This window comes from Cheilinus undulatus, linkage group 20 (genome assembly GCF_018320785.1).
Source record: "Cheilinus undulatus linkage group 20, ASM1832078v1, whole genome shotgun sequence".
NCBI lineage: Eukaryota > Metazoa > Chordata > Actinopteri > Labriformes > Labridae > Cheilinus > Cheilinus undulatus.
The window spans coordinates 1,907,899-1,921,599 of record NC_054884.1 but is presented as its reverse complement, the minus strand read 5'-3'; the positions used below and the strand labels follow the sequence as shown (position 1 = coordinate 1,921,599).

Genomic DNA, 13,701 nt, shown 5'->3' with positions numbered 1-13,701 from the left:
CACAGAAAGGTACAGCTATGCCGCGTAATTTAGGGAGTTTTAGATAAAAATGGGCCAAAAAAACAACAGACAAGGACTGTGCAAGTTTTCAGAACAAAAAGCTCAGACAACGAGATCACATGGATTTAATGAATCATTAATAATAAATTATCCATGTTAAAATAATAACTGACAGTGAAACATAAAAGCAGAATCCGCTTTCTTGTATTCTCTCAGTTAAATTAAAAGATGTTCTCTATGATTCCAAATAAAATAATTTTATATATAATACAGTTTTATATATGTATAGATATTTTGATTTTGTATTTATATATTTATATATACATATTGATTTGATTGTTTGAGCTTTTATTCTGAAAACGTGCACAATCCTTGTCTACAGTATTGAATGATGTAGCGACTTGCCTCTGGCTGGCTGGCTGGACATCAGCATCCAGCCAGCCAAACTCCCGTTGCATATTTTGTCTGTGCAAAGTGATACTTGAATTTGGACCACAGATCGATTTAATAAAATCAATGTAATGTGATCAAAGTGTTTGTTAAGCTGAAAACTCACGTATTTTTCGACTACTTCTATTTCCTTATGTGCCTCTATTAATATGGCGGCGATGCACGAAGAAAACAACGAAGAAGACGTTCAGTTCAAGTGACTTCCAGTATTAGAAGACAAGACATGGCGGAACTCATCCGACTTACGGTATTAAGTGGATGTCCTCCGCTGCATTCAGGTCTCTCTCTAAAAAAAAGCTCGCTAAACTGTACGCTATATCCTACATTTTTGAAGCGTTTCATTTTTCACCTTGAAAGCCTCTGTGTTTGGCACTACTTTGCAACGTGTGCTTCAGCTACCAGCTACGTGCTCTTCCACCTCAGCGTGTCTGAACAGCTGTTTGGGTCTCCAACGTCATCAGAGAAACAGGAAGTAACTACGCTAAAGCTACACTAAAATGAGTGGTACTGGCTTCAGTGATAATTATTGCCATTTATTGTGGATATGAGAGGATGCTATCATGAGCTGGAGTAGAGTTCCTGAGCAATCTGGTGATGTACCTGTGTAAACTGAAAGCCCATGTCCACTAGAGCTGCTGCTGTCATGAGTCGGACTTTTCTCTTCTTCTTCAGGACATTTCTTTTTTTTTTTTTTTTAAAGATTTATCCCTGGCCTCTTTGCCTCTATTTGATAGTAGAGTGGATAGAGTCGGAAACAGGGAAGAGAGTGGGGAGAGACATGCAGGAAATAATGCCACGGGCCGGATTCGAACCCGGGCCGCCCGTGCACACGGCGCGCACCCCAACCACTCGACTACTGGTGCTCCTTCATCAGGACATTTCTGATGGAGGATAGCGGCTCACAGACACCTGCAGCCTGCATCACTACCCATCCAGAGTTCCTGCCTTACTGAATGCCAGAGTTTCACCAACGTTCTTCAACTTTCTGCAGATAAACTGGAGAAATAAACCCTATCTAGAAGAGCTGAATGTGAATTGTCATCCAGGTGAGTTTATGGCTGTGGCTGTATTCTTCTAACCGTTCATAACTAGACAAGCTACAGTCAGCAGGACGATATGTTTACCTTCTGAAAACTGTGCTGAAATGGAAAACTGAGCTGAAATAACCATCTTAGTCTAATTTTGCAGTGTTTTCTCTGACAAAGCCTGCAGACCCAAACAGATGACCAGATACGCTGAGGCAGAAGAGCACGCAGTCAGTAGCCGAAGCTCACATTGCAAAGTAGTGCCAAACACAGAGGCTTTCTGGGTAAACAAATTAAACAATTATAAAGTTTTAAATGTAGCATGCTATTAAGCCAGCACTGTCTTTATGTCCCTTACAAACGTAATTGCACTGACAGAGTGTTTAAAGCTGGTTCTGTGCTTCAAGTCTTTCAGTTTAAAGAATAAAGCATTGTTTCTGTACATGGAGCACCAGGCAGCTACAGGTCCTGGTTGAGTCACAGAGCGAGAAATAAAGGATCCGTTTGTAGAACAAACACTCAACACTGAAGATGACAGCAGAGCAGATCAGAGCTGCATTGTGCTCTGTACCAGCCGAACAGATCTCTGAGAGACGACAGAAGAACGTCAGCAGGAATTTATGATGGTTTATGATCATCAAAGTGAAGGAAAACTGAGTTACTACACTCTGGACGTTCCCTCCTGTGGGTCTAAATAAAGCCAAAGAATGAGGAAATAGTGAAGTGTTTCTGTTTCGCCATCAAACATCCTCATCCACACGTCATATCGACCTACATCATTCAGAGAACGCACGGGGAAATCTGCAGTTTCAAAACCCTGAAGCTGCCTACCCTACATTAAATCTCCTTCTTTTTCAAGACCATGGCTGTCAAAGGCACGCAAGATTAGCAAAATGCAATCTCTGATAGTATCAAAAAGTACTGAAGATTGAGAAAACAGACAAATTTAACGAGACAAGCGCATTCAAGAGGAAGGAATCCTCAAGAAAGTAAAGTAAAAACTCCTGCATGCTGTCTATATATGATGATTTGTGCAGCAATTGTTAAAAGATTAGCCAAAATCAGTATCTAGGACTTCTGTTTTCGTTATTATGGTAGCCAAAAGTTATCAATATTGTTTGATTGTTATGGTTATCATGTCAAAGTTTAATAATCTGATATCATGACAGCCCTGACTCATTCACTGTGCTGTTTGGTAGAAATTAACAGTAAAACTGAGAGCTTTGCCCTAAGACTAGAGCTGTGTGATTATGACAAAAAACATCCTAATCACAATCATTTTGATTGATATTGAGATCACGCGAAAATGGCGGGTCCATGGAGTAGCGAAGGAGAGACGAGTGACAAGTGTTTTTATTTAAAAACAACAAAAAGGTGACCAAAGTTCTGTGTAGTAAAAATGAATAAATAAAACACATGTCCAATTTAAAAACAGGAGGACGTTAAGGAAGCAATGAAAACTAATTCTCTTACAGAGTGTGTTAAGTTAGATTTAGAAACAGGCAGTGAGGGGGACAGTGAACTACAGAGAGCTGGAGCATTACACAGCTACTGAAAGGCTCAGTCACACCTGGGCTTCAACTTGACCTCGGGACGGTCAGAGGTGGATCTGGGAGTCCTTGGTAAAATATGGGGGTTTAAAAGGTCAAAACATTAGAAACAAGCATGCCCGTTTTAAGATTTATAAATTATTAATAAAGTTTAAATATCAATCACACACAGAAGGCCAGTGAAAAGAGACTTAAACAGAGAAGATGTTTTCACATTAACAACGAGCCCCAGCGTTCTGAACAAGCTGTAAACTATTTACAGAGGTTCGGCTGACACCAGAATAAAAAGCATTTCAATAATCAGGACAAGCTGTGATAAGAGCATGCATAACCTTCTCGAAAACGCAGAAGGATAGAAAGGACTTAACCTCAGATAAAAGTTAAAGATGGAAAAAGCTTTCACAGCTGTGCTAATCCAAAGATCCATTTTAAGATATCTGTCCCCAAAGTGTGTGCAGAAGGTTCTAGAAAGCACTGGAGAAAGGACGCACCTGTACGGGGGCTGGTACAGCCTCCAGGGGTCCAAAAACAAAGACCTCTGTCTAACTGTCATTGAGCTTTAGCAGATTAAAAGCCACCCAGGATTTTATACCTGAGACAGTCTTGGAGTGGGCTTTAAAACTACACTGGAACGCCTCAAACTCACCTAAAATCATGAGCTTAAGACAGGTACAGGTGGAAGAAAGTCTGCATGTACATGAAAAGTCAGAGAGGGAGGATGAGAATGAGATCTAAACTGAATATCAGCTGTAACCCGGTGATTTAAATCATTAAAGGTTTGTGAAAACAACCTTTGTGACTCTTTTATATGTAAAAATTTGACAGGGAAGCAAAGAAAGTTCTGTACAACTTTACAAAGTCACTTCAATAAAAAATAAAAAACTGCCTTAGAAATCACTGCAGAGTAAAAGCATTGTTTGAATAATGTAGGTAGTGATATTATTAAAAAAACGACCATGCTTTTATTTTGAAATGTATTTCAGAAGTGTACAGGGCAAAAATATAAAATCAAACCCTTGGACACTCATGACTACATCTATGGATAAAATGAGAGTAACGCAGCATGAAGCACAGTAATCGATGATCCCTGGTTTCTTATTTTCATGACTGCTGGGTGACAAACACGCAAAGTGAATCAGAACTAGATTGAAAAAGAGCAGAGTGGACTCTGAGCCGTTTACGAAGTAAAACGTGTTCAAAGAGGTGCAGTTCTCACTCCGTCTACCTTTCTGAGCAGGTAATCCACCAACCAATCATATGAAAGGGTTTCCCCATCATCACTGTCTCATTTCACACTTATTTTGCCTCTTTGAAGGTTATTTTTAGTCGTTCCACTCCGGAACAGAGAGTGACAGGAGGAAGCGCTGAGAATGTGGACCACAACGCCACAAACATCCGACATGAGCTGCACACAGAAACACACACGGAGACACACACCGAGGAGGATCCAGCATCAGATAAGACTGTTGGAGCTGAAATTAGCCGAGCTTTAGGGCTGAGCCGTTATCTGAAAACATCAGACTTTTATAAAGAACGTGCATGAAGGACACACACAGATACAGAGGGGTTTATAAAGATCCTCCATCACACTCACATCTGCTCTGTCAGAACATCGTGGTGCTCTCTTTCTCTCCTCTTTTACCCTTTTCTTCTCTTTTGTCTTGTTTTTATTTATGTTTATTATTTGTTGGACAATTTCTGAGTGAGTTGTCTACTATAACAGTACATGCAATATCTGTCATTTGTATTTTTATTGTCATCTGCCGCTCTGTGTAGCCTACATGTGGATTGTTGTGTCTCTGTTGTTCTTATTTATTATGACCATAGAAATAATTTGCAGCTTTGTCTGCAGAATTTGGACTCTGAGACAAATTTCACCAAAGAGACTAGAAAGTAAGATTGGGAGATATTGGAAAAAACTAGAGCTGAGCAATTTGCAAAAATAATCTAATTGCCATTTGTTTCCCAGATATTGTGATTGCAATTTAATATGTGATTATTCTCGGGTTAATCTTATGTATTTTTTAAGAAAAATTAAATAATTTCATAAATAAGACAATGTGTATTGAAAACAATTAAATTATTTCCAAAGCAATAGTAATCCATAGTAGCATGAATCTGAATATGAGGGTGCAACAAGCTTTAAGCTATAAAGGAGGCGGCTGGGGTGGAGGAGGTGTGGCTGGCTACCAGCTGATCACAGCTGGGGTCTGACATTCGTGACGTAACGCTAGGCTTCATCAGTTTTAGACAGAATGAGCTAACTATTTTTGCCGGTGTTGCAAATGTGATGTCATTTGCTTTGTTTAAGGGTGTTATCATTTTCATGTCACTCATTTAAAAAGAAAAATACACATAAAACACGAAAAGGAGTATTTTTGTAAACCATTATTTAAAAAATGAGACTTGAAGGTTTGCATAATGTGCATAAAATCGCTGCTGCAAAAAAAATGATTTATTAAACTGGTATTTTGACACATTTTAAGTTAAAGAAATATTGCAACTTCTGCGATTTGAAAATTGCAGCAGGCCACATTGTGATTTAACCTAATTTACGATTAACTGCCCAGCCCTAGAATAAACTGACCTTGTGATATAGTTTTCTCTCTGCAATCTACAGCGCTTAACAAATTTATTAGACCGCCTGTCATATTTGTCTCAGAGACCATCCAGCATAATGAAGTGCTTTAAAGCGGACTCTTCTATTTTCAGTCAGCTCTCCATGTTTTACCATTTTGAACAAGAATGAGGAATTTCAAACTGAATTCACCCAAATTTGAGCCGGCTCACTGGGCTTCTCTGAGAAGTCAGAAATGAATCAAGCATATCATTCAACCACTAAAACTCATTTTTCTGTTCAGGAATGACAGTAAATAACTATAATTTGACATATTAATCAAGAAATATTCACGTGCTTTACTGTTCCTTCATTTTTGTAAATCAGTACATTTGAAAATTCATGGATAACAATAATAATTATATTTTAGCATTAAAAATATCATTTGGGTTAAAGAGCTTCTACATATTGGTGTATTAACCATTGCAGAAACATCAAAAATGATTTTGGTAATTACCAATGCTGTTAATTTAGGGCAGCTGTGGCAGAAACCTTACTTTGGTTGGGGTTAGGTTGCTCTAATACATTCGTTAAGCACTGTATATTGCATTTTTGTTTGTTTTTGGAAATATAAAATGAAACCAGATAAAGGAAGTGCCTTTCTTAACTTCATCACATCTAAATCTATTTCCAGAGTCACGCTGTGCAGCTGTCTGACAGCAGCCCCGACACACAGATGGAGGATGAGGAAAAGAAGAGACAGAGCTGGGAGATGGAGCGACTCATTTCTTCATCAGCTTTACAAATAAACCTGCCACTGTGTTCCTACACCTCCCCCACCATTTCTATCCATGCTCAAAGTTAAGCTAACATGCTAACATGCTAACATGACCAGGCTCATAAGTGTAACTGATGGTGTAATGCATGCTTACCCTGTGGAGCTGCTGTGACAGACTGCAGCTTTAAATAAGCGACCAGCACATATGTGCCATGACTGGACTGTTTATTAGCGAGCACGGGGACGAGGAGTCCTCTCAGTGAAAGTCCACTCACCTAGGATCGACCACGCGTCATTTAGCATGTGCCTGTCATACCGGTGTAGTGACGGCAGCAGCCTCACCTGGAGAGAGGCATGAGGAGGAGACACAGACTCTTCTGCACACAGCTTCTTTGGCTTCTAAAGGTGATCTCATACAGACATTAATGTGCCTTCATCACAGAAACAAGAGAATGTGATTTAGGCAGCATGATGTCACCAGGTCACCTGACTATCACACGCTCTCGTGATGTGACTATTGCACATGCACACATTTCCATGGCCGTAGAAGTACGATACTGTCCAGCCACACTATAAAGTGTACTATATCATATCCCATCATATCATCATTAAGCTCAAACAACTATTTTCTTCCTGAATGAAGCTATTTTGATTTTTTCTAATAAAGCAGGAGGGGAATTGTAACCCCTGTAACTGTTTGATTCTTTAAACCAGGGATGTTCCAATAACATTTCTTCCTTCCCGATACCAAGGTGTTGGCTATCAGCTGATACCGAGCACTGATCCGGTACCAGTGTGAACTTCCTGGACTGACTGTTCAGACTAGCAGATTATTTTAGACCTACATTTGACTCAGAACATGACTCAACAGATAAAATCATAATGTTCAGCATCTCTGTGAGCCTAAAGTAGTTTTTCTGCTGATTATTGAGTTTTACTGCTAAACATTAAAATAACAATAAGACAGGGGTCTGCAGCACAGACTCTCTCTCTCTCCATTATGCTCTATTCACATCGCACCACATGATTACATAACAGCCTACTATTGGCTGACAGACCCTCACAAAGGGAAAACAACATGGCGGTTAGCATTCGAGATAGCATTCAAGCTGGTGGTTAGAAATGATCGTAACAGGATGAAAATGGATATAGGTCGTTCAATATCAGGTTTACTGGTGTGGATTTAATCATTGAAGTCCTCAAAGGTCACATGGGTTCCAGGCTTGCTGAAAATGCTGATGCACAACGGCTAGCTTCAAGAGCTAGAGGCGACGATTTATGGTTGAAAACTTCTTTAACTTTTGGTAAACTGTCTTGTTGTGTACGACAGCGCTGGTGTGAGAGACATTTTAACGATCACATTCAGAGAAAAACTGTCAAACAGCCTCCATTCTTTGCTTCTTCTTCTCTGCTCTAAAAACAGTAGCCCCTGCATGCGGCGTTTTCTGGCAGCAAAGAAGAATTGATTTCTGGTTTATGGCGCTAACAGTTAGCATGGCTAAACGAAGCTAACTATAAAGCTGAACCAAACGGTATCGGATCGGTGCATAAACTGGTGTACTCGCCGATACAATCCCTGCCTTTGAAGAAGTATCAGACGTACTTCTGATACTGGTATCGGAATGGGAACAACCCTACTTCCAACCATCATGTTCAGGTACAGCCTGATGTTTAACAGAACATGGATAACCAGGAGCGGACAGAACAGCTAGAAATGGAACAAAACACATCCAGATATCACCTACAGCTACAACACTGTCTGAGCAGTGAAGTGAATACTGGATCATTCTGGGGACCATATGACTGTGCGAGGGTTAGCGCTGTTGCCTCACAGCAAGAAGGTTCCTGGTTGGCTTCATGGTCAGGGTCTTTCTGTGTGGCGTTTGCATGTTCTCCCTGTGCATGCGTGGGTTCTCTCCAGGTACCGGCCTCCTCCCACCACCAGAGACATGCTTGTTAGGTTGATTGGTGACTCTAAATTAGGTGTGAGCGTCCCGGATCGTCTGTCTCCAGGATAAGTGGTATAGAAAATAGATGGATGGGTATGTCCTGGACTAGGGCCTTCCTGTTTCCATGCTCTGTGTCTGTGTCCTAACAAATACCTTTATCTATATGTTGGTTTTAACTTCGATAACAAACAAGGCACCACTGATTTTTGAAAAGCTGGACTGCTCTAGTTCCAGTGTTAATTTCTATCTTATCTTATTGCATCGTTTCATATCGTGCCAAACCATCCTACCCTATCCTATCCTACCCTACCCTATCCTATCCTATCCTGTTGTATTTGCTGCCTATAGACAGCTCAGAGTTCAGACTGCAGAAAGATCATTGCAGTTAAAGATGACTGAGAAGGATCAGCCCCACCCTGCTGCTCCACCTACTCTCTGCATTCCTCACTCTAATGAAGATAAGAGATGTTGTTCTCCAGGTTGACGTGATCCTATCTGTAGGAGTCTGAATGGAGGATGTGCTCTGCTGTCAGAAATCACATTACTGTTAATATCTGCTCATAAACACGGAGCAGACTTCACAAACACTGCAGCAGTCGTGACAGGGAGGAGAGTCCACCAGTGGTGATGTTGGAGAGCCACAGAGTGAAACCAGGCTGAGGAAAAATGAAGACATGTAGAAAGTGGGAGGTTTTTTATGAGTCTGAGGGGGGAGGCGAGCGTTCGGAGAGGAGACCTGAGAGTATGACAGGAATGTGAACCTGGAATGAGGAAGTGTGCAGCCGGTCAGCGAGGCGGACGGCTGACAGTTAATCTGATCAAGTCAGCAAGAGCACGGGAAAACTATTCATCAGAGCAGCTGTCAATGTTGCCATTATACCCAGAGTGTGTGTCACAGAGTGTGTCACTGAGTGTGTCACAACCCGTGTCGATGAGTGTGTGAGCATTTAAGGAGAAAATCTGCTCTTCAAAATAAACTAAACCATTTAAAGTTAGGGTGAATTCAGGGACATTGCAACAACTTTGGGACACTTCTTGATATAACTTGTAGTATTGGACCTGTGTCTGCAACACACACATGGTGAAAACTACTTACTGCAATTACAATAGCCCTTTATAGCATGCATGCAATCCTGGTATTTGGTGTTTGCATTACTACTGTTTTTCTGTCTCCTTTTTTTACCTGCCAAGGGACTACAGATGTAAATGAGCAGTTTTTCTAACTCTGGCATGTTAAGATTTGTCTTTCATGTTTATATCCAGTAATATGCTCTGTCTCTTTTAAATAATAATAAATCTTACCAATGACTCCCAAAGTATTCTGGGAGATTTCCCATTAGACCCTCTGTGTGCTCCTAGAAAGTCTCTGGTTGAATGTCCAGCACATCCCTCTACCTCTCCACTCAACCAGAACCAGGACACTTCAGCTACACAGGACAACGTAGGGGCAGGGCCACGTGGAAGGGGCCAGGGGTGAAGTGAGATTTAGCCTTTGGGCCTCTGAATGTCATGTGGCACCCATAAAAGAAAAAACAACTGACCAGTTTCATGCAGATGACAGGAAGCTAGCCCCCAAACTCCTAAATCCTCTGTCAGCACAGTGATCCTCAGGCTGTTCTAGTCAATCTTTGAATTTCCACTTCATGTGCTCCAGTCTGTCTCTGGTGCATCCCAAAAGCCCCAGTCTGCTCGAGATTCACCAGGTCCGCTTTCAGTGCCCACTGCAGCCAAACGGTGTCAATCCACCAAGAGCAGATCAATCCAACCGGCCAAGAAAAGGTGCTGAGTATCTGACTGACTTCAAAACCCAACCAATGCACAGAGTCCTGATAGTAAACCATCACTATGTCAACATTACATCTCATCCTGTGGCACAAACCTCAGGTCACCTGACAGTCAGAGGGTCACAGAGCTACAACAGAGCCAATGATGAGGACAAGTTTACTCTTTAGGTGGAAAACCTGCAGACTTTTAAATGAAACCACACATCCTTTATAGAAAATCTAAACTTTTAACTTCCTAATGCATCTGCCCATGATAGCAGGAAAGAGAATCCTTGAAATGAACAGCAAATCAGACTCAGAAAGGCCAAATAACCTGCTGTTTACAGGCTTTTCCCATGTCAACCTATGATCCAAGATCATCAAGATGGGTTGTCCATAAATGACTCTTAAAACAACTCAAACTGCACAGAAAGCTGCTCCATCACACTAACATTCACTCCTGTGAATTACACAATCAGCATCCAATCAGGAACTTAACCCACCAACCCACCCATTAGACACCTATTAGACACCTATTAGACACCTGTAACACACCTATTAGAAACCTATAAGACACCTATAAGACACCTATTAGACACCAATTAGACACCTATTAGACACCGATTAGACACCTATAAGACACCTATTAGACACCTATTAGACACTGATTAGACACCTATCAGACACCTATCAGACACCTATTACACACCTATTAGACACCTGTAACACACCTATTAGACACCTATTAGACGCCTATTAGACACTGATTAGACACCTATCAGACACCTATCAGACACCTATTAGACACCTATCAGACACCTATCAGACACCTATTAGATACCTATTGGACACCTATAAGACACCTATTAGACACCTGTAACACACCTATTAGATACCTATTAGACACCTATAAGACACCTATTAGTTACCTGTAACACACCTATGAGAAACCTATAAGACACCTATAAGACACCTATTAGACACCAATTAGACACCTATTAGACACCGATTAGACACCTATAAGACACCTATTAGACACCAATTAGACACCTATTAGACACTGATTAGACACCTATCAGACACCTATCAGACACCTATTACACACCTATTAGACACCTGTAACACACCTATTAGACACCTATCAGACACCTATCAGACACCTATTAGATACCTATTGGACACCTATAAGACACCTATTAGACACCTGTAACACACCTATTAGATACCTATTAGACACCTATAAGACACCTATTAGTTACCTGTAACACACCTATTAGGTACCTATTAGACACCTATTAGACACTGATTAGACACCTATGAGACACCTGTTAGACACCGGTAACACACCTATTAGATACCTATTAGACACCTATAAGACACCTATTGGACACCTATAAGACACCTATTAGCCCCCTCTAACACACCTATTAGATACCTATTAGACACCTATAAGACATCTATTAGACACCTATTAGACACCTATTAGACACCTATTAGACACTGATTAGACACCTATAAGACACCTATTGGACACCTATCAGACACCTATTACACACCTATAACACACCTATCAGACACCTATTACACATCTATTAGACACCTATTACACATCTATTAGACACCTATTACACACCTATCAGACACCTATTACACATCTATTAGACACCTATTACACACCTATAACACACCTATCAGACTCCTATCAGACTCCTATCAGACACCTATTAGACACCTATAACACACCTATCAGACACCTATCAGACACCTATTACACACCTATAACACACCTATCAGACACCTATCAGACACCTATTACACACCTATAACACACCTATCAGACACCTATCAGACACCTATTACACACCTATAACACACCTATCAGACACCTATTACACACCTATAACACACCTATCAGACACCTATTACACACCTATCAGACACCTATCAGACACCTATTACACACCTATAAGACACCTATCAGACACCTATTACACACCTATCAGACACCTATCAGACACCTATTACACACCTATAAGACACCTATCAGACACCTATTACACACCTATAACACACCTATCAGACACCTATTACACACCTATAACACACCTATCAGACACCTATTACACACCTATAACACACCTATCAGACACCTATTACACACCTATAACACACCTATCAGACACCTATTACACACCTATAACACACCTATCAGACACCTATCAGACACCTATCAGACACCTATTAGATACCTATTACACACCTATTAGACACCTATTACACACCTATTAGACACCTATCAGACACCTATCAGACACCTATTACACACCTATTAGACACCTATTACACACCTCTTAGATACCTATTAGACACCTATAACACACCTATCAGACACCTATTACACACCTCTTAGATACCTATTAGACACCTATAACACACCTATCAGACACCTATTACACACCTATAACACACCTATCAGACACCTATTAGACACCTATAACACACCTATAACACACCTATCAGACACCTATCAGACACCTATTACACACCTATAACACACCTATCAGACACCTATTAGATACCTATTACGCACCTATTAGATACCTATCAGACACCACACCAATGAGAGCATGACAGTTTTCATTCTGTAGCATCTCTCTGACTGGCCTTAGAAAATAAGTTTTATTCCTCATATGAGAAAAAAACTTCTTATTTCTATCTCAGACAGACTGAATTCACACTAAAGCTCATAAAGTTTACACTGAGAGAGGAATAAACTTTAAAAAACTAAAGAATTGACTGATTGTTGGTTACATGCCTTTATACCTGTGTGTGCTTCACTCTATGTGTGCGTTTCTGTGCGTAAAGAAGGTAAAGCTTCCTCTTTTTAACTTTTTTAGAGGAGATAAGTGATGGTTTCTTACCTCGAGGACTTGGACGTAGCTGGAGGGGAACCAGCCCCTCTCCCCGTCCCTCTCGCCCTCCCACCAGCCTCCGGGCAGAGCTTGGACCACCTTGATGATCTCCCCAGCCTGGAAGCTGAGACCCTGCTGGTGCTGCTCCCCGCTGAACGGGTACAGGCTCTTACAGAAACACCCAGACATTTCCACGGACAGGAGGATGGGGGGACACTCCGACGCGCTCCTCGTGGAGGGACAGCAAACTTCGAGGCGCACGTGAAGGGTTTAATCCAGAGTTTGTGCTCGTGTAGGTAAAGTTTGAGAGAAGTTTGTGGACAGGTTCTCCTCCTCCACCACCTCCAGCTCTCCTCTTCTTCTCCACACTGACAGTAAACAGAGAGAGAGTACGTGCAGGGATGAAGACGAGAGAGAGAGAGAGAGAGCAGAGAGACAGAGAGAGAGAGAGAGAGGGAGAGAGAGAGAGAGAGAGCGGGAGAGAGAGAGCAGAGAGAGAGAAAGGGAGAGAGAGAGAGAGAGAGAGAGAGAGAAACAGAGAGAGGGGGAGAGAGAGTCAAGTTACGCGGAGAGAGAACGGGGGACCGGAAGAATGTTTAAAAAATAAAAGCATGTATAAAAGTTCCTGATTTTTTTTAAATATTCAACCACCATAAGACTGTGTTGAGTACAAAAGACCAGTAGAGCTTCCAGTAAAGTTCCAGACTAGCTAAAACA

The 13,701-nt window shown here is 41.2% G+C and overlaps 1 protein-coding gene across 1 annotated transcript in view; it reads right to left on the bottom strand.

Moving 5' to 3' along the window:
* LOC121527842 (growth arrest-specific protein 7-like) overlaps positions 1 to 13,367 on the bottom strand; it is a 117,380-nt gene extending 104,013 nt beyond the window's left edge. Inside the window, exon 1 of the mRNA XM_041814852.1 lies at positions 12,994 to 13,367. Coding sequence (XP_041670786.1) covers positions 12,994 to 13,173 — 180 coding nt within the window. The 5' untranslated portion in view covers positions 13,174 to 13,367. The remainder of the gene's footprint in view (positions 1 to 12,993) is intronic.
* Between the last annotated feature and the right edge of the window lie 334 nt (positions 13,368 to 13,701).